Below are 20,896 nucleotides of genomic sequence, written 5' to 3' on the forward strand. Positions count from 1 at the left end.
TTGCCCTGGCACCACCATGGTCCAAATCCAAGCCTTGGTGCTTCTTCCCAGCATCCCTGATGAGGCTTTTAATCCCACTGGAGTGTGAAAAAAAGGCACAGGCTCGGTGGGTATGCATCAGGATCACAGGCATGCACAGCCAGGGTGACAGCACCTGGCAGGGAAACCCTGGGTGCAGGTATTCTGACAGACATGAGCCCCATAATTCACCCCTTTACCTGGCCCTGGCTCAGGGGTACCCATCTCTGTCCCCAATGCTGGGGAGCCCAGCAGAGACCTCTGGCTCTGACAGGAGATTCCCTTAATGCCAGTTCTGGCATTTGTAGGACTCGTCTGACGTGCAGGGTCTCCACGGAAACTCCGCAGCATCACTCAAATTGTGGGACTGACAGAAATGTTGTATAAACAGCTACTTTTGTACTGGGTAATTTGCAAGTTATTATGGAGTCATGAAAAGCCTCACGTTTGGAGTCATGAGCTGGGAGGGGAAGCAGAAAAAAATCTGCCAGCGCTGCCAAGGATCATGGGGAGCGTGATGCCTGTGTGCAGCCATTTGTGGGGTGGCTGCCTCCCCAGGGGACAGGTGAACAGCATGGGGACAAGCATAGGGTGGGGAGGCCTCCAGCAGTGTCCCCATGGATGCTCTGCAGTGGGAGGAGGCAGCGCAAACAGCTGATGGGGCTGGGACCTTGGCAGCCTATCCAGGAGCCTGGGAAGGGGGCTGATGAGCATGGTGGGGTTTGGTGAGTTGGTGAGGCAGGGCACTGAGCTGTGGGCACCAAGAGCTGTGGGTGGCATGGCAGGCAGGGCAGACCCTGCTGAGGCTGTGGGGCTGAAACTGCCCCTCTGTCCTATTTGCAGCATCACCCAGAGGACAGGGATAGGCCAGCAGGGGTGGGGACAGTCAGCTAGGGAAGGTGTGCCAGCACCCCAGGAGCACTAATAGGTCTTAATGGCCCTGACCAGCCTCAATGGGGACTCCCACCCACAGCTTCCGCCCACATCCTAGGAGCCCCATCACAGCTCAGTCCTGGGCACCCACTCTTGGCTCTGAGCTGTGCTGTGGGTCCTCACCCCAGCACAAGGGGATGTCTTGGGTGTGTCATGCCACATGGACAGGGAGAACAACCTACCTTCCCTGGTCAAGATTGTGTCCCCAGCCACGAGGCAGTGATGCTACCCCAGGGCTGAGCAGCCCAGCCCTGCCATCCTGTGTGGGCCCTGAGACACCGGGGGGGCAGGTCTGCCCTAGAGCACTGGGTGCTTGGGGATGGAGACCATGTGGTTTGCCAGGGGGATTGCTGTGAAAGACTGTGCCCATATTAGCTCCTGTCACATACAAGCAGGTCAGCAGCGCTGTGACCCACACCTGTCTTGGTAAGGGGATCTTTCTGCATTGCCAGTGACTGGAAGATGTGGGGGAGTGCGTGGAGGCTGGCAGAGTGATGGCAAACCTGGATCTTGGCTGGGCAGTGCCATAGCACATTCTGGCTGTGCTGCTAGGTGCAGGGTTGTGGCAGCTGTGGCAGTGAAACTGCCCTGTTTGGGGACACTTTGGAGGTAGCACATGGAGTGCTGGTGTGGTGTGTTGTGCTGTTGCTATTCCAGTTGGCCTTCATGTGGGACTTGCAGTGGTGGTCTGTGTCCTAGGAGAGAAGAACCCCTGTCCCAAGCTGTGGGGCAGGATGGAGAACAGTGGTACAGCCACATTGCCTGGCAAGGGACTCGGAGTCCTGGGTGCTGTACAGCCAAAGCCAGAGGAGGGGAGGCCATGTGCCCGCCCCAGCTGCACCTCTCTCCCCCCCCCCCCAACGACGGCACCACCTGTGCCCTGCCTGTCCCCCGCCGCTGTCACTGTGTGCCAGGGCTGGCGGGGAGGCGGAGGCGGAGGCAGGCGGGGGAAGGATGGAGGGAGGAGCGCTCCAGTGATGCTTCATGCTCCAGCCCTTCTGAGAGCCCAACCTGGCTAGCCCCTTCCTCTCCCTCCACCGTCCTCGGCTGCCGGCGGTGGAGGATGCACGGAGCACCGCTTGCCCCCCCGGCGTGCTGACAGAGGGGACCCCGCCGGGAGCGGGCTGCCGTCCTGACGGGCCTGAGCCGGCGTCACCGCGCCAGCAGGGCTCTGCAGAAGCATGAAGAAGATCTGGGTGAAGAAGCGTTTCCAGGTAAGGGCTCTGGGCTGCCGCGCCGGCGGGTGCCGGGAGGAGGGGGCAGTGCCGGGAGCGTATCGGGATGCGAATGGATGCTAGTGGGGACGGGGATGGGGATGGGGATAAAGATGGGGATGGGGATGTTCCTCCAGCCCTGCCGTTACCGCCGGAGCTCCCCAGGGCTTTGCCCATCGCCGGCTCCAGCCCCGCTTGCAGAGCCGCCAGCTGCTTGCCTGGCCTCGCCAGCCCGGGCAGGAGGGGCAGGGGGCAGGGGCTCAGCACCGCCTGTGCCAGCAGCCAGGATGGGACACCCGTCGGGGGCTTTCCCCCACGCCGCTCTCTCCCCTCGCTGCCCTCTGGAGCCGGGGGGAAATGGAGGCTGCTTCATGGCTCCCCCCAGCCCCGCTGCCGGTGGTCACGGAGCTGGAGACGAGGCTTTGCATGCGTCATCCCCTCCGCGTCAGGAGCATGCCTGGCACAGGCAAGGCTCCCTCCGCGGGCCCGCCGCACGCTCCGCTGCCGAGCAAGGAACAAGGACGTCACTTGGCCTCGGCGGGGGGTGGAGGATGGAGAGCATACTTCCAGGAAGCCCCCAAGCCCCAGTTCCCCGAGGCATATAGACCCAATGCGGGCACATAGCCTCCCCGCTGTCACCCCGCCTGGTGGCCCAGAAGGGACCGGGGAGCGGCTGTCACCCGCAGCTCCTTCCCAGGGGTGCAGGATGCACTGGGGGGATACAGGTCTGCAGGGGCGCTGGGAGCCAGGTGTTGGGCGTCCCTCTGGGGCAGGGGGGTTTGCACAGCCTGGCTGCCCCATACGCCCTTGGGGGCAGCAAGCCCAGGGACTTGCCCGTGTGGTGGGGCAGGGTCCTGCACCGCTGGCCGAGCATGGGGGAGTATCAGAACACCCACAGTGGCTGTGTCTCTGCACCAGGCAAGCCACACATTCCCTCTCCTCCTCGCTGCATCCCTGCTCCTTGTCTGCCTGTCACGAGTGGCACCAGTTCCGTGTGGTGCTGGGCTCCACTTGTAAGGTGGTGGCAGGCTCCATGGTCCCAGGAGCTCTTCACTCCCCTGACTCCTCTTGGCCCTATGGCCATGGTGACGGATGTCCCATACCTGGGCCAGGGCAGGACCCCAACCTGAGCAGGTGGATCCATGTCTAGCACACGGGAAGAAGACCTCACCTAGCTGCCCTGTGGGGCAGGGCTGAAACTGGGTGCTGGTCTCAGCCAGCTCTTCTCTCCACCCTGGGCTGGGTAGGCACAGAGCATGCTCCTGGGGCTCCTCCACCCCAAATGCAAATGAAATCTCAGGTAGGAGGATCACCTCTGCTCTCCGTCTGTCACCTTTGTGCAGACCCCGGCCCCACAGTGAGCCCCGAGCTGCTCCTGCCCCCTTTTCACCTCCTGGTTGGGGGTGACACTGCATCACCCAGTGCTTGCTTCCTGATGGGCTGTGGGTGGGTGCTGTGTGCCCGAGGCGGGTCCAGTCTGTGGGGAGCCCTGAACCCGCAGGGACTGGTTGTAAGGCAGAGGGGAGGGGTCTCGTAGCTCTGGGCAACGGAGCCCAGCCCAGGCCTGCTGGGTGCAGTCACCATATTTGATGGGGAGCTGATGGCGCCAGTCCCTGGGGAAGCCACAAGAGTACCCGATAATGGCACTCAATTGCATTTTCATTTTTTAATGGGGGAATTATCCGCCGATGGTGCAGTTAATCACTCATCTATCTTTCCCTGGCCTGGAAGACGGGCTGCCAGCCAGAACCAGCACAGTCAGCCGAGGAGGGGAGGTGAAGCCTGGCTCAGCCTGAATACAAATGTGTCTCGTGCAGCCGCTGCCCTCTGGTCAGCACTGCATGCAGGCAGGGGGCTGGTGGGAACCCCCAAATTCTGCCCATGTGCAGGGGCTGCTGCTACAGTGGCAGCAGCTCTGGGACATGTAAAATGAGCCTGCTGCCCTTCCAAGGGCAACTAACTGCTGGCCATGCTTGGCTGTCTGATCCTGGTGGCTGCCTGTCCCTGGGGTCTAGCTGTCCATGACCTGCTTGGGAGCTGTGGGGGGCAGGAGGGGCTGGCAGAACAAAGGGCTTTAAGACAGCTGGGTGTCCAGCCCTAGGCTCCACGCTGGGGAGATGGGGCATGGGATGTCAGTGTCCTGGGGAGACACTGTCACCCAGACTGACTGGGAAGGATGCTTAGTCCTGGCAGCCCAACCCTGCCTGTCTGCACTCCACATTCCCCCTCCTGCCTGCCTTGGAGATCACCCCATCCCTCTACTTTCCTGGGAGATGATGCTGGTGCACAGCCTGGCAGACAGGCTGCCCTTAGCCCGTCCCTCCCTCCCTTGGCAAGTAGGTGCCCAGCCCTGGGCTGCGGCGCAGAGGGCAGCCAAGTTGGCAGGGAGCTCTTGGCATCTCCAAACCATGCTCAGGTCCCACCTGCCTGCCCAGACAGCGTGGGCGAGCACAACCCCTACACTTCAAGCCCTGCACTGATGGGCCAGTTCCGTGCTGCATGTGCCAGGCAGCCTCTCTTGCAACTGGCACAGCTTCCTCTGGGGATGGGGGACAGTGGCTGGGACAGTGCCCATGGCAGTGCCTGGGCCAGTGCTTGAAAGACATTTTGCTGGCCCAGTCTCCACACTGGCTGGGTGGCTTTGAAGGGGCATTTGGCAGCAGCCCAGGCAAAGACTTTGCTGCAGGTGGTGCTGGCTACAGACAGCGGTTCTGGGGCACCTGTGCTGCCCAGGGCAGTCACTCCTGGGCATGGGCTGAGGCGCAAGGATGGGGTGCACAGTGCCATCACCGGGGGGACTCTGTGTGTGTGTGCGTGCGCGCACAGGTGTATGTGAGTGTGTGTGCATGGCTGGGCATGCGCTACACGTGCCCACCTACACCCATCCATCTCTGTGTGCGTGTGGGGGTGTGTGCCTGTGGGTACCCTGCGGGTGTGCAGCGAGTGTGCGTGTGTGTGGTGCCGGGTGTGCCCTGCCAGTGGGAGGGTGTGAGCAGCACCACGTGCGCTGTGCCGGACTGTGTGTGAGCAGCTGTGGGTGTGAGCAGCGCTGCGTGTGTCAGGGTGGGGTGTGTGCGTGCGGGTGCTCCATGCCAGCAGTGTGCGTGTGTGCGTGTGTGAGCAGGTGCGTATCGCCCTGCCATGGGTAACACTCTCTTCTCTTTTCTTTTGCAGAAGACAGGCCACTCGCGGCGCTTCGGGCGCTTCACGCATGGTGCGTTGAGTTACCAGGACCCGACTCCCCCCGCCACCCCAAGTGTGCCAGGATGGGGTCCTCCACCATGCTGCATGGGGCAGCGAGCAGAGGCTAGGCAGGGCTGGGCTGCATCTTGCCAACCCCAAAATAGGGTCCTGGTCAGCCAGGGACTCATAGTGTTCCCCACAAGGCTGGTCTGCTCCTGGCCCTGCAGCTCTACTTCCTTAGGGGCTGCCAGGCTGTTGTGGCCAGGATGGGGAGCCTGATGCAATGGCAGTGGCAGTGCATGGGGCAGCTGGCGGTGTGCCAAGCTGCAGAGGGGTGGCTTGGAATGGAGGAAGCAGCGTGGCTCCCCCTTATGCCTTGACAGTGCAGGGGAGGGGAGCAGTTGTAGGGCGGGGGACATGTTCCTTACTGCAGGTGTCTGTTGTGGCAGCTTGCTAGAGCTTGGGCAGTGGCAAGGAGGAAACTCAGTCTCTCCCAGGCAGCATCGCACTGGCTTTCCTGGAATGGGACATTAGGATAACACTAATCTGGCCTTGCCACATCCTGCCCATGGGGAGGTTCTTACTGATGCCCTGCCCTGAGCATCTTGGCTTTTAACCGCAGCTGTGCCCCACAGCACAGCTGTATTGTGCAGCACTTGCACTGGTGGGGCAGGGGATGCACATGTACATGCCAGAGGGAGGCTTCTTGCACATGGGCACGCGTCTCCGTGTACTCCAGCACCCTCAGAGCACCCATCTGGGGCACATATTGGGAGGTCCAGTCCTAGGCTGCGGTATCCTGCGAAGCATAGCGATGTATGGATGCTGCAGTGGTGAGGCCAGCAGCTCCAGGGACAGGAGGTGGCTGTCCTGCTGGGCAGGATGTGGCTGTGGCGTGGGGAGGGAATGGTGCTGTGCACTGTACAGGTGGGAGGGCGTGTGCGAAGAGGGTCTCTGTGCAGTGCTGGAGCGGTGTGCAGTGAATATGGTGCAGACTGGAGACATGGTGGGGAAATGCTGGGGACGAGAGCCCTCCCTGCTGCCCCCCGCGTCTCTGCAGGCCGGGCCGATAACCGGGTGTTGATGTCTCTCTCTCTCTTGCTGCCCCTATGGAAGCGAAGTTTTCCGCTCCTGCAGGAAACAAAGCTACGGTAGGAAGACCCCTTCCTAATGCCACCTCTGTACCCATAGTGGGCCCTGTGCCCCAGCCTGCCACCCTGCCCCATCATCACCATTATCCCCCTGCTCTGCCTTTTCATCCCCATGCCGCCTCTGCCAGCTGCATTCCCATCATTGGCACTGTCTCCCTTTCTCCCATCATCTAACACTGCTCCTGCCTGCTTTGCCTTGCTGCACTTTCCCACTCTCAGTCCTGCCTTTCCCTGGCAGCTTGTCCCTGCAGGTCACAATCATGGCCCCTGCCCTGGAGCTGCCTGGGCACTGCTCTCCTGCTTCTGGAGCCAGTGGGTCTGCAAGGGGCAGTGCCAGTGTGGTCTGCTGTCTCTGTGTTCCCTCATCACCTGCTTTCCCTTTCCATCCCAGACTCGGAGACAGGCGAGGATGAATCCAGCGACCCCCAGGTGACGCAGCGCAGCGATCTTCAGGATGAGACGGCCTTCAGCACCCCCACGGGTGAGCAGGGATGCCTGGCTGGCACAGAGACCCAGCACTGGTTGCTGGACATGACTCCTTGCAAAGCCTCTGCTGGCCCAGCTTTGAGGGTCTCCATGGAGGGGGAGCTGTGATCCACAGCTGTGATCCATGCAAAGGGGAGAGGGCTTGAGGCAGTAGGGTGCTGCTCAGGACATGTTGGGACACCCCATGGTGGCTCAGCCCTCTTCAAGCAGGGTACTGGGCTTGTCTCCACATGCACCTGGTGTCGGCTCATCCCTCTCCTTTCAGGTGGGTCTGACACCCTCGTGGACGCCTCCATGAACACGACGCCAACCTCGGTGCTGGCCCTGTCACAGGCAGAGGAGCGCTCCAGCTGGTCCGGCAGCCAGCAGACCGTGGTGGAGAAGGAGACAGATGCCAGCCTCCCCTCACGGGGACCCTACCTCCGCCCCGCTGCCTGGCCGCAGCCACAGGGAACCCCAAGGCAAGCAAACACACCGGCCCCACGTGGCGCCGAGGTCCGGCACCTGGGCGTGGAGCCGCTAGTGCGGGCATCACGGGCTAATCTGGTGGGCACAAGCTGGGGGTCGGAGGATAGCCTTTCAGTGGCCAGCGACCCCTACGGCAGCGCCTTCAGCCTGTACCGAGGACGGGCGCTCTCGCTCCACGTGTAAGTAGCCAGGGAAGCACATGGAGGGGACATCATGCTGGGGCCATCTCCTTCCAATCCCTGCAGCCATCTCCTCCCCTCTGCCTGGGCTTTCTTTGCCTTTACCATCCTGGATGAGGAGTGGGGACTCTGAGCAATAGGCAGCCTGTTTCTAGTGAGGAGGTGGGAGCAACCGAGGCTAGGGGTGATGTAGGGTGGTGTCCCTTTCTGCTGTGGACAGGTTGAGGCTGGGGGTGGCCTCTGTGCCACTGCGTGAGCCACAGTATCCCACCCACAGACTGTGCCATGGATGTTTCCCATCCAACCGAGACATGGCACTCTGTGCAGCCTAGGGTGTCAGGAACTGGAGGTGCATGGCAGTCTGGGACACCTACTGGCAAGTCTCTATCACCAAGAGCCTCCACCACATAGGGGTGGCAGTAGGGGCCAGGGACATGCTGCTTCCGCAGGTCCTGCTGACATGCTCAGAGCCCCTGTCCCTCCCTGCCACCTTTGGTTCCCATCCCCGCAGGCCTGCTCCTTCGACTTCCATCCCGCCCTTTTTTTTGTTCAAGGCTGCTTGTTCCACCAGAACCTCATCTCCACCTTATGATTTCTGCTCTGCATTTGCTGAGGCCCTCTGTGGGCAGTGGGGTGGGAGGATGGGCCCACAGCAGCATGTGCACAGGCAGGGCTTGTAGCCTTGGGGACCCCCTCTGGCTTGTGGAAAAGTTGGCCTGTGCTGCCCTGCCTCGGCACACCAAGACACTCCAGCAAACTGGGGCACCTCCCCAGCCCTGGGTCCTGTCTGCATGGTGGCCCTGAGGAGGGCGTTCACTGGGTATTCCAGCATCACCCTGCTGCCCCACGTGAGTATTCCTGGGCAAGGGGACATGGCTGTGTTCCAGCAGCCCAGGACTCTCACATAACTCAGCCAGCTCCCAGTGGCCTTGGGATGACCGGATGCCCTCACCAGGGCTCCTTGAGGCTCCCATGTTCCATAGCTGCTCTGACTGTCTGCCCCTCTTGCCATGTCCCATTGGGCACTGTGGTGCAGGCTGGGAGCTGGGATGCAGCCAGGTGTGAGGGTGGGCTCTGAACCATGCTCCTCTGTCTCTGCCCTTGCAGCAGCATCCCCCAGGGGGGCTACCGGAGAGATGACCTCCACAGAGGCCCCGTCTCTCCGAAGCCTGGGGCAGAGCCCCCGAGATCCCCCGCTGCCCTGCCACTGACTGCCAAGCCACCCATCGTCCGCTCACCATCTCCCCGTGCTGGCACGTGCCTGCCACCGCCCACTGGTGCAGCATCCCAGCCTGCTGCCCGTGGCCCTGGCGTCCCCTCCTTCACACCCGTGACCCCTCGGAAGAAGTCCTCAGTGCCAGTTGAGTACCAGGACGTTGTCCCTGAGGAGTACGAGGAGAAGATCAAGAGGCCCAAGTCTTCTGGGTACTCACAGGGCAGCACACAAGAGTCCCGTCCCCAGACACCAATGAGTGACACATCTGGCCGCATCTCTGTCCGGGCATCCCCCAAGCTGGTGCGTGCTGGCTCCAGGATCTTTGAGAGGCTGCAGTACTTTGAGGAGCGGCAGAGGAGCCTGGAGCAGGCTGACAGCCCCTTCCCCCCACACTCCAGCCTACCCTTGCGCAAGACGCGCTCATTTGACCAGCCTGGCTCTGGCTTGCGCCGTGCCAGCACGCCGGGTGGCTCGCGGGAGGACCTGCGGGAAGGCAGCCACTGGGAGCCGGGCAGCACGGCAGCATGCCGGCGTTTGGCCTTCCGGCAGAAAGCTGCATCCTTTGACGAGCGGGGCAAGTTCGCCAACCGTGTCTATGCCATCGAGCACAAGTTTGCAGAGGAGCTGACCCGCATCAAACGGACGGTCTCCAAGCAGCAGCTGCGACGCTCCCAGGAGCTGTGCAAAGCCGGGTTGCCCCTGGCACCCTCGCCCCCAGCAGCCAGCGAGCCCCCTGGCCCCCGTACCCCTCGCACCCCCTCCACTCAGGGCGCCGGCGGACACAAGGCACTGCCACCAAAGACCTGCCCACCAGCAGAGAGCACGCACGTCATCCAGCACCTGGCACTTTCCAGCGTGGTGCTGGTGGGACCCGACGGGGAGCCAGAGACAGGGGGACAGCGGGGGAGGAGAGCCCCAGCGATGGGTGGTGGGGTGCCTGGACAGCCCAGCTCAGCGGAGGATGCGGCTGCCAGGAAGGGTCTGCAGCAAGAAGGCACTGGGGAAGTGAAGAAGAAGGAGCAGTGGCCATTAGCACAAGCCACCCCGCAGGGAAGGATGTCCCTTTCGCAGGCAGGTCCCACTGAAGGCAGCCCATGCCCAGATGGAGGCCCCACCAGTGGAGCCCGTGGCCCCAGGGCAGTGAGCGAAGCTCTGGCTGCCCGACTGGCTGTGCCCCATGGACTGTATCGGCGGCCGGAGACACCCACGGAGGTGCGATTCCTGCCCTGGGCGAAACCAGGGATGGAGCAGGAGGCTCGTCTGGAGAGGAGCTTGGCAGGACAGCATGGTGTGGGCAGGGACGTGGAGAGAAGGCAGATGAAAGTGTCAGAGAAGAAAGAGAGTGGCCGGATGGCTCAAGAAGGCAGGAGCACACGGAGCAAGGGGAAGGGACGCCGAGCCAGGCCCACCTCTCCAGAGCTAGGTAGGGGCACAGCTTTCTGTCCTCCTGCAGGCACAGAGCTGGCCTGACCAGCCCCTGAGTGGGATGGGGGACCTCCAGCCTGCCCCTGGGAGGCATGGGAAGTCCAGGCTGTGCCAGAGAGCACAAGGGTGGAGTGGAGGGACGTGACTGGAGGCTGGGATAGTTGGCACGAACCAATGCCATAAGATAGACCAGCCTGGCTACCAGTTTTTCTGGGCTTTGAGGTCATGATGCTTGCTGTCTTCTCCATACCTCTGCCTGGCACAGCAAAGATGCAGGGTGCTGACTTCTAGCCCTGTACTGGTTCAGCACCCTGGGGCACAGGGCACCCATTGCAGCTTGTGCCATTTAGACTGTGCTTGGTGCTCCAGGGAGGGCATGAAGTCCAAGTATCCCCAGGGGATGCTGTGGTGGCATGGCTGGGGGAAAGATGTCCTGCCCATCCTAGCATGCAACAGTGAGACCAGACTGTACCTGGGCTGGGAGCTTCTAGGCTCTGCTCTGGCCAGAGCAGTGCCAGGTCCACATGCCTGATGCTCCTGGCATAGCCCCAAGACCTTTGCTCGTGTGCTGGGTCCATGAGAGGGAAGGAACTGGGAGGTGGGTGCTGATATGATGGATTACAGCAGCCAGCATCCCATGTGGGGTTGGGGGAAGCTCAGAGTGGGGGCAGCAGCTGCCCCTCCTTTCACATCCCACTGTCACCTCATATGTCCTATGGGGATGTAAAATAGGCTGTACACTTCCTGCCCTATTGTCCCTTGCCCTGTCCTGCTTCTTGCTCTGTGCTGAGGTGGCCCCTGATGTGGCCTTTTCCTCCACTGCATGGCCTGGGTACTTGCTAATGCCCCAGCGAGGGTGTGGAGCACGTGGTGGCAGGGATGGGCAGAGGGTTGTGAGACCCCTGCTCTGCCTGCATGCAGCCCAGCGTGGCACAGGACCCACTTGCTCCACCCCACTGACAGCCACGGGGCTCATCTCTCCCTGTGCAGAGTCCTCAGACGACTCCTACGTCTCAGCGGGTGAAGACCCCCTGGAAGCCCCCATCTTTGAGATCCCCATCCAGGACATGGCAGTGGTTGTGGGGGCAGAGGTGCTGCTCAAGTGCATTGTCACGGCCAACCCCCAGCCAGAAGGTGAGTGACCCCGGGGCTGGGGGTCAGGGGTGCGAGTGTGGCAGAGGGGCTTTCTGCATGTCCTTGTCCCACCCGCGCTGTGTGAGTGGGACACCCAAACCTGAGCTGGGTGTCTCAGGGGAGGTGATGGGAGCTGGGAGCACCCCTTCTGCCCTACCTCCCCCCAGACAGGAGCGAAGTGCTTGGGCACTGCCTGCCAGTATGCAGAGGGCAGGATGCCTGCTGTCTGCCTGTGCTGGGCTGGGCTGTTGGGAAAGTGGGAGAAGTGCTGCTGAGCCCTGCGCGGGCAGGGACGGGTGACGCAACCTGATCCAGTGGGTGGCAGCCCTGCCCATGGTGGGGGAGGGGGTGTTGGAACTAGATGATCAACAGGATGCCTTCCAACCCAAACCATTCTATGATTCCATGATACTCTGGGCTGCTGTCGGGACAGCTTAGGTGTCTTCCTGGGGGCAGAAGCTCAGGGCTGATGGACTCCGGGCACGCCGTAGCTAGGACGTGGGCAGCTGGGCATCCAAAGCCGGTAGCAGTCGCCAAAGCCGGTCAGATGTGAAGCCGCCTTGATTCCCTCTTTCAGCCTCCGCTGGAGGGCAGGCGGATGCCAGGAAGCAGAAAGGGACCAGCCCCAGTCTCTCTGTCAGGGGCTGTGGGATCCTGGGGCTGCTACCTATGGCAAATGGGTCCTCAGGCCAGGCAGGGGAGCGCCTGGTCTCTCCAGGACCCTGCGCAGACCCCCGGGGGAGCTCGAGCTGTCCTGCCCACTCGTGACCCCCGCCTCTGCCGGCAGTGTCCTGGAGGAAGGACGGGGTTCCGCTGCGAAGCAGCACCACGCGCCCCATCAAGGCGGAGGGCGAGCGCCACACGCTGCTGGTGCGGAGCGCCCGGGTGGCCGACGCCGGGCTGTACACTGTCACCGCGACCAACGAGGTGGGGGCCACCTGCTGCAGTGCCATCCTCAGCGTGCGGCCCGGTGAGTGCCGCGGCCGGCGGATGGAGGGAGGGAGGAAGGGAAGGAGGGCGGCAGGCAAGCGTGGAGCAAGGTCTGGCGCCGCGGCAGGCTGGCTGCCAGCTCGACCGCTGCTGTCACTGGGAAGAAACTGGCTTCCTTACCCTACAAGGCTCTGTCTGAACCAAAGCAGCTGACGTGCTCCCGGCAGCCATGGAAGGATACTGCCGTGGGGGGAGCGGGGTCAGGCTGTGAGCATCCCCCGGCGCCCAGCAAGCAGCCCAGTGTCTGGCCTCCCCCTCACCTGCCCTGTGTCCTGCTAGCCGAGGGGGTAGTCCAGCCTGCCCTACAATCTGCAAACTATGTGGGTGCTCCTACCTCCAGCATGTGAACCATGGGGATGCCCCAGCCTGCTCCCCAGCCCACAAATTTTGGGGATATCTCTGCCTTCCACTCTGATAGCCGTGAGGAGACCGCTGCCCCACAAGATATTAGCTATGGGGATACTCTGCCTGCCCACCAAGCTGTTAGCCAGGGGGTACCCCACCTGCCACCCATGCCACTGGCTGTGGAGATATCCATCCCGCTGCAGCCCCAAAGCCTCCCCATCCTGAGAGTGTCTCTGGGCAGCAGGTATAGGCTCAGAGCTGCCCCGAGGGCTGGAAGCACCCAAACCCGCCCTGCTCCGTGGTGCGGCGGCTCTGCACACCCAGGGGCAGCCGCGGCCGAGCAGGACCGGGCGGGCACAGCCGTGGGGGGCCGCGAGGGGCCACGGCAGACCCCGGCCCGCCGCGGGCCCTCCCCCGCGCTGCTGGCCCAGCCCCGGGGGCCGGCCAGCACTGGGGCGGGGAGGGCTCAGCGGGCCGGCGGCGCTGCGGGCTGGAGGTATCCGGCCCCGGCAGTGGCATCGGCGGCGGGTTGGCAGCGTGGCGCGGATCGGCTCGCGGGTCTGGCGGGACCCCAGTGAGTGCGGGCTGCTTCGCAAGGGGGTGCGGGGATGCGGACGGGGGGGAGCCGGAGTCGGACTTCCCAAATTTCCGCTCGGGGGCTGCTCACGGGCGTGGCGGAGGCGCGGGGGGCACAGCTCTCTCCCAGCACCGGGCAGATCGCCCGCCTCCCCCAGCGCGGGGAGATGGGGGGCTGAGGGCGCTCCAGCGGCCAGGCCAATGGGGCCGGCACCCCCATGGCCGCGGCTGGGCTCTGACAGCCCCTCGAGCCGCTCGCTCCTCACCGTTCCCCACTCTCCACCCCGGCCCCTGCACTTTTCTCGCACTCCGCGAGTCCCCCATCCCGGCCCCCATGGAGCGGACCGGCGGGCGGGCTGCGGGGGGAGCGCAGCTGCCAATGTCACCTTCAGCCGTGCCGGCCTGGGCAGGGACAGCCATCCCGGGAATCCAGGCGGCTTAAGGATGGAAGCGCGGGCTGCTGCGTAAGAGCCACTTGAGCCCTGCTGTCGCCTTGCGGAATATCGCGTCCCCTTATCGTCCCGCGGAGCGCTGCTCACCCCCTCCCCCGGCGCGGCCCCGCACCCTTTCGCTGCCGGCCGCAGCCGAGCCGGGATGTGCCGCGGAGTGGGTGTCCGCTCTCGTGGTGCAGGGTAGTGGGGAGGGGTGCCCTGACACGCCTGCCGAGCTCCGGCTGCTGCCAGCTCCTTATCCAGCCTCTCCTGTGCTAGCCCCCGTCGTGGAGCGGCATGGAAACTTGCCCCCCACCCTCGGCCAGGCCAGCCCCATTACATCGGATGAGGAGTACCTGAGCCCCCTGGAAGAGTTCCCCGAGTCCGGAACCCCCCAGCACCAACCGGCCATGAAGCTGCAGCCAAGAGCTGAGCATGGGGCTGCCCACAGCTCCCCAGAGACCACCTACAAGGCTGCACCCTCCTTTGAGGTGAGACAACAACTCCCCCAGGGCCTGGCAGAGGGGGAGCAGTGCCCTGTGACTGCAGTGCTGAGGTCCTCTGTGCAGGAGCTGCTGGGTCAGGTCTTCCTACCCCTTGATCTGATCTGGGATGCTCACAGCACCTGGGCAGGCTCCACCCCACCAGCTCCCTGGTACTCCTGTTATGAGGAGGGACACACAAACCTGGGTGCAGTGGTGGGGGTGCATGGCCCTGTGTGCAGGGCTGTCTGACCCCTGTTTCCCCAGGTATCCCTGTCAGACCAGTCAGTGCTAGAGGGACAGGATGTCAGCATGAGTGTCCGTGTCCATGGAGAGCCCAAGCCAATCATTTACTGGTGAGTCCTGCTGCTCTCTGGGGTCACAGGTGGGCAGGGAAGGAGTGGACAGGCACAGTGACTTTTGGGGATGATTATCTCAGAGCTTGGAGCTCTCGTCCTGAGCAGAGTTGGGCGTGGAGAGGGGCTTTTGGGGACAGCTGGGTGTGCACGGCCAGGCGTGACCATGCTGCTCTCCCGAGCAGGCTGAGGAACCGGCAGCCAGTGAAGTACGGCCGTCGGCACCATGCGGAGGAGGCAGAGGGAGTGCGGGGGCTCTTCACGCTGCACATCCTGGCAGCAGAGCATACTGACACCGGCTTCTACACCTGCAAGGCTGTCAACGAGTATGGCACCAAGCAGTGCGAGGCCAAGCTGGAGGTCAGAGGTAAAATTCCCTAAGCGTGTCCCCCACTGACCCAAGGGACCAGCTGACTCCAGTGCCCTGCATAAACTGTATGCGGAAGGGGCCACTGCAAAGTCCTGTTGGTGGTGCTACATAAGTAGCCAGTCTGCCCTGTGGCAGCACAGGCGGGAACAGGAAAGTGGAGCTGCGTGCCTGTAGCAGAAGGCAGGCTGCCCTGCTGCCCCATCCAAATGTGTAGCTGTAAGGCTCCCTGTCCCACTGCCCCGCTGTACCAGATCCCCTGCTGATCTGACCCAGACCTTGCTGCTCCCCACAGCCCAGCTTCACCCCACATCCCCCCACTGCTGGGGCTGGGTGCTGCCCCTGGCTGTGCAGGGAGTGCTTTTACCCTTGGTGGCTCTGTAGGGGACATGTACCCCTGCCCTGTAGCTCACTCCCTCCCTGCCCTAGGCTGCCTGCAAGCTGTGTGCCAGGCACAGGGCAGCTTGCAGGGGTCCCTTCCTGCCTGTTTCCGGCAATGTCCCATATGCATGGGACTTGGCTGTCCAGCCCCCTTTTCTTGCTGTCTCTCCCCAGCCCTCCTAGGACCCCAAAGTATGTGTGCAATTTTGAGAGGGAGATGGGGGTCAGGACTGATAGCCAGACTGGTGTCCCCAAGACCAGGGAAGGAGCCTCTGGGGATGAGTGATGCTGCCTCCCTCCTCTTGCCCTTTGCTGTGTGTGCCCTGCTACCCCCAGCCCTCCCTGCTGATGGCTGCCTGAGCCCCCCTGGGCTGTGCCCATTCCACCCCGGCCTTGGCTGCACTGCTTGTACTCTGCCAGGATTATGCTCCCAGCCTATAGCAAAGCGCGGTGGCACGGGGGTGGGAGCAGAAACTGTCCCCATGTCCCATGGCTGGCAGGAGCTGGGCTTCAGGGGAGATGGCCCAAGCCCTGGCCCCTCTCAGGGGGTCAGCAGATGGCTCTGTGACTTGTTGCCCACCTGCACCCCTTGTGCCGGCGCTGGCATGTGTGTGCGTGCCGGTCCCGTCGCTGCTGCACTAACCCTTCTGCTTGCTGACTGCCGTTTTTGTCTGTACGCAGGGGGAGTACGATAAGGGGGTGCATCTCTCAGAGCCGCAGCTGCGGGGCTCTTAGTTGGACACCTCTTAGGCAGTGGACCTCACCTTGTGTTATTACCTCCTTCTCCATCCGCCACCTCGTCCTGGACGCACCGCGGGGACACGCGGGCCCTCGACTGTGGGCAGGGGCTCACTGGATGGCTGGGGCAGGCGTAACTGAGGCGGGGCGGGGGGAGCAGCAGGGGAGCGGCAGGCACCCCCTCAGCCGGGCCAGGGTGCCCGTATGATGCTGTCTTGTCTCTTGCTCCATCCGTTTGTCCCTGTCTGCGTGTCCTGCTGCCTCTCTCTTGGTGCCCAGCGAAGGGGAGTGGGGAGCTGAGCCCGTGGTCGCTGCTGTGCTGGCCAGGGCTGTAGGGAAGGGGCTACAGTGCAGTGGCAGCTCTGTGACGGTCACCTTGGAGCGTGGGAGACAGGAGACCCCAGGGACCCCACAAGGGAGCACCCTGCCTGAGCTGCAGGGGGGGAGGGAAAGCATCAGCCCCTTTGGCTTCACAGCTGCCATGCAGGTGCCAGCTTGGCCACCAAGAGATGTCTCGTGTAGCCCCAGGGCTTGGGTCTGCCTGGAGCATCCCATCGCTCCGGGTCTCTTCTCCCCAGGGAGTGGGCTTGACAGGGGGGCGGGCTGCGAGGCCGTGACCCTTTTCTTTTGTAGCTCTAATAAAATCTGTTTGGTAAAGCGCTGTGTGGTGTGTTCCTGGCACGGACACCTCCCCTTACCCCCAATCCCCTCCCCAGCTCAGCTCTGCTTTCCACATCTCGCCTCCCCTCCCACCCTTCCCTGCTGCACTTTCTGCCCGCTGCACCAGACCCTCTCCCTGCATGAGCCCCTGCCCTGCACGTACCCCCAGTCCATCCCTGCCACTTCTCATGGTTGCTTTTCAGTTGCTGAGATGCATCTCTCTCTCTTTCTTTCTCTCTCTCCCCTCTCCCCGGGCAGCTCGCCCCGAGTGCCAGTCCCTGGCCATCGTGGTTCCCCTGCAGGACTTGGTGGTCGGGGCGGGGGAGATGGCGGTCTTTGAGTGCTTGGTGGCCGGCCCACCAGACATGGATGTGGACTGGCTGTCCCGGGGCCGGCTGCTCCAGCCTGCCCTGCTCAAATGCAAGATGCATTTTGACGGGCGCAAGTGCAAGCTGCTTCTCACCTCCGTGCACGAGGACGACAGTGGAATCTACACCTGCAAGCTCAGCACTGCCAAAGGTAAGTGGTGGGCATGCAGCTCCCCAGAGAGGGTCTCACTTAGGGCTTGGCCCTAGGGGGTGGATAGACCCCCTTGCCCCCAGCTCAGGGCTCAGAGCTCAGGGCTCTGGTTCCCTGGGATGTAGCTGTGAGTGCTGGAGGTGGGGGACAAGGGAATAAGGAAACCTGGTGTGCATCAGTCCTCAGGCTCCAGTACTCTGAGCCCTGCAGCCCTGTCCCACCCCACTCAACTCCTCTGCTGGCATGCACACAGCTCCCTGAAATGTGGGAAGATGCATTTGCACCATGGCTGTACTAGGTGGATGCAGGCCTGGAGTCCAGCTGTCCCTGTCCCTTGGCTCCAGAGTCTCTGGCTTCAGTGCCAAGCTCCAGTATTGACCTGTCTCTGCTAGGTTGGGAGATAGTGGGGAAATGGGCAGGGAGTCAAGGCTGCCCACCCTCTCCCACTAAGCCATCACCAGTGGCAGCTCAGGAAGAGCAGCATGGTCCTCTGTCGCATGGCTCCAACACCCCTTGCACCTCTGCATGCTGCCAGAGCCTCTGTCTCCCATAGAGCCCACTCTCCAGCTCACCTGGACAGCTGGATTGTGGGGAGTGCAGGGGGCAGCAGCATTCCCGGTACTCTCTGGCTGGGCCTGTGCACCCCTCCATGAAGGAGGCTGTGTATACTTCTGAGGTTTTTAGAGCAGCAACAGTTTTGGGCTCAGGGAAGTGAGGCTGGGCCTGAGCATGGTGTTGCCCATTCCTGCCCAGGGTGGGTGATGATACCATCACTGCAAAGTGGTCCTTGTTGCAAACTCTCTCACCTGGAGCATCCAGCCTGAACCCGTCCCCATGCTGCCCCTGGGTACTGCATGTGGTGGCACTTCCTGCTTAAGTGTCACTTCCCTGTCCCCCAGAGGTGAGGCCAGCTGTGATCTCGTGCCCTCACCTTGTTGCTGGCACCTGTAGTGCTGTGCAGGGAGGAAAGAGGCCCCTGCCACCAGCAGAGCCCCAGCCCTGGGTATGGGGACCTTGCACAGAGTTGTACACCTCTGCCCTGCACCGGGACAGAGCCTGGCACTCCGCACACCTGGGCTCAGCCCCCACCAGGCATGGGGGGGGGGGGGGGCCATGCTGGCTCCTGGGTTGCAGCCATGTGGTCGCAGTCTGCCTCCTACCCTGCACAGCCACGTGCTGCAAGGGCTCACCTCTGCCCGCTCTCCTCACAGATGAGCTGACCTGCAGCGCCCGGCTGACAGTGCAGCCCTCTGTGCAGCCACTCTTCACCCGCAAGCTGGAGAACGTGGACGTGGTGGAAGGGAGGACGGCTCGTTTTGACTGCATGATCAGTGGGACTCCCCCCCCGACGGTCACTTGGACCCACTTTGGTAACCCCCAAACCCAGAGAGCTTGCCAAGGGCCCCGCAGGAAGACATCTCTTTTGGGGCTGCTCCTAAAGGCTGGCACTTGGCTGGGGCTGGACAGGGTGCTGATGCTGATTCTGGTGTGTGTCTCTGTGCAGGCCTGCCAGTGCAGGAGGGGGAGAACGTGCGGATACAGCAGGATGGAGGGCTGCACTCACTGGTCATTGTGCATGTGGGCAGCGAAGATGAGGGGCAGTACAGGGCGACTGCCAGGAACATCCATGGCCATGTGGAGTGCTCTGCTGAGCTCTATGTGGAGGAGCCACGGCCATCTGCTGCCTCCCAGATGTAAGAGTTGGGCGGTCTCCAGAATCTGCTTCCCCCTGCTTGCTCTCCTTTGGGACTTGGGATAAACAGGCTTATGCAAAGCCTGGGGTCGGGGCTGGGCTGTGGGCAGCATGCTTCTGTCATGAGCATGTGAGGGCTTTTGCAGCTCCAAGCTGGAGAAGATGCCATCCATCCCGGAGGAGCCAGAACAGGTGGAGACAGAGACAGAGTGCTTCACCATGCCTGATTTCCTGAAGCCACTGCACAACCTGGATGTGGTGGAGTCGAAGGAGGCTGTGCTAGAGTGCCAGGTGGCCGGGATGCCCTACCCCTCCATCACCTGGTACCACAATGGCTCCCGTATTGACAGCACCGATGACCGCAAGATGATGCAGTGTAGGACTCCCCACTGCCCTCTTCGCCCACTGGGGTTCCTCCACCTGGGGTGGAAGAAGGGGGAACACCCTGGGAGAAGGCATCAACCCCCAGACATTTATGGCCCATGAGGCAGGGAGGGGAGCTCTGTGTCGCTTAGCTGGTAAGGTCTTACCTGTGTCCTCCTGTTCCCCACCAGATAAGGACATCCATCGCCTGGTGTTCACAGCTGTCAGCCGTGCACATGCTGGTGTCTATAAAAGCGTCATCGCCAACAAAGTGGGGAAGGCCACGTGCTATGCACACCTCTATGTCACTGGTAAGCAGAAGTGGGCACCACTGGGGATGTGCAGCAACTTTATGCCACCCTGCCAGGCTGTGCCCTGTTGCTGTCGTGAGATTTTAGGGGCTTATGATCACAGGGCGGTTCAGGTTGGAGGGGACTGTGGGGCCAGCAGTACAGTTCTCATCTTGTGGGGTCAGGACCCATCCCTGGACCCTCAGGTCCCACATGAGGCTTGCTGGCAGCACCAATTCCACAAGGGCTGCCAGGCTGACCCCCAACCAGGGAACCAGGGAGAATTATTGGCCTCATCCATCCCCTCAGCCAGCATCTTCCAGGGTGTAAGGTAGATGCCCTGAGGAGTGGGGGCAGTGGCCATACTCACATCCCTGTCCACTTCCCCATGCAGATGTGGTGCCAACCCCCCCAGATGGGCCCCCCACCGTGGCCTCAGTAACTGGTAGAGTCATCACTCTGACCTGGAACAAACCCAAGTGGCTGGACACTGCCATAGGTGAGGGGGCAGGGGGTGGGTAATGCCGTGATGGGGCCTATGGGCTAGCCCAATACTGGGGCCTCTGCACTGACTCTCTTCCCCTGCAGACCCCAACTCAGTGACCTACACAGTGCAAATGCAAGTGCTGGGCACAATGCAGTGGGTGGTGCTGGTGACCGGCGTGCAGGAGACCACCTACACAGTGCATGGGCTGACCAAGGGTGCCCAGTACCTCTTCCGTGTCATCACTGCCACCCCCAAGACCAACAGCAAGCCATCCCCGCCTGTGGGGCCTGTGCAGCTCCTGGACCGGGGTGAGAAGGGCAGTGGGGAGGGGTTGGGTAGTTGTGGTGGAGGTCTCTGTCCCTTGTCAGGTGGTAAGCTGCCCAGGGCTGGGCGGCATGGGGTCTGGCGGGGTGGTGACAATGCATGTGACAGGTCCCTACCTGGAGGAGGCACCGGTCATCCTGGACAAGCCTGACGTTGTGTATGTAGTGGAGGGCCAGCCAGCCTCTGTTACCATCACCATCAACCATGTGGAGGCCACTGCCACCTGGAAGAGGTAGGAGATGGCCCAGCATCATTCCACGGGATGCATAAAGAGGGGCTTCCCTACCAGCTTCCTATACAGCCCACAGTGTATGTGTGTGTGTGTGTGGCTCCTTCCCTGGGGCTGGGCAGGAGGTGCACACAACAGTGATGTTCAGGGCTGTGCAGAGCTGGGGAGGAGGGGGGGGATGAGATGCTGTCTGTGGGGTTTTAAGGGGAAGAGCCATTCAGAAGGCAGAACTAACAATGGGGTGTGAGCAGTTTGTGG

At 62.5% G+C, this 20,896-nt stretch overlaps 1 protein-coding gene across 2 annotated transcripts in view; it reads left to right on the forward strand.

Annotated features, from left to right (window-relative positions):
- The first annotated feature begins 1,922 nt into the window (after positions 1–1,922).
- The window catches only part of SPEG (striated muscle enriched protein kinase), a 31,083-nt gene continuing 12,109 nt past the window's right edge, over positions 1,923–20,896 (forward strand). The window contains exons 1-19 of one of the 2 annotated variants that reach the window (XM_027734714.2): positions 1,923–2,165; positions 5,340–5,379; positions 6,470–6,499; positions 6,891–6,980; positions 7,251–7,632; positions 8,740–10,271; positions 11,264–11,407; positions 12,195–12,377; positions 14,029–14,240; positions 14,499–14,587; positions 14,773–14,954; positions 16,992–17,252; positions 18,464–18,622; positions 18,757–18,946; positions 19,092–19,321; positions 19,500–19,619; positions 19,993–20,097; positions 20,187–20,393; positions 20,518–20,641. In XM_027734714.2, coding sequence (XP_027590515.2) covers positions 2,133–2,165; positions 5,340–5,379; positions 6,470–6,499; positions 6,891–6,980; positions 7,251–7,632; positions 8,740–10,271; positions 11,264–11,407; positions 12,195–12,377; positions 14,029–14,240; positions 14,499–14,587; positions 14,773–14,954; positions 16,992–17,252; positions 18,464–18,622; positions 18,757–18,946; positions 19,092–19,321; positions 19,500–19,619; positions 19,993–20,097; positions 20,187–20,393; positions 20,518–20,641 — 4,313 coding nt within the window. In that variant the 5' untranslated portion in view covers positions 1,923–2,132. The remainder of the gene's footprint in view (positions 2,166–5,339; positions 5,380–6,469; positions 6,500–6,890; positions 6,981–7,250; positions 7,633–8,739; positions 10,272–11,263; positions 11,408–12,194; positions 12,378–14,028; positions 14,241–14,498; positions 14,588–14,772; positions 14,955–16,991; positions 17,253–18,463; positions 18,623–18,756; positions 18,947–19,091; positions 19,322–19,499; positions 19,620–19,992; positions 20,098–20,186; positions 20,394–20,517; positions 20,642–20,896) is intronic. The other variant, XM_039381813.1, reaches the window with a different exon arrangement.

Source organism: Pipra filicauda, unplaced genomic scaffold (genome assembly GCF_003945595.2).
Source record: "Pipra filicauda isolate LSUMZ 115617 unplaced genomic scaffold, ASM394559v2 scaffold241_size1546129_pilon, whole genome shotgun sequence".
Lineage (NCBI taxonomy): Eukaryota > Metazoa > Chordata > Aves > Passeriformes > Pipridae > Pipra > Pipra filicauda.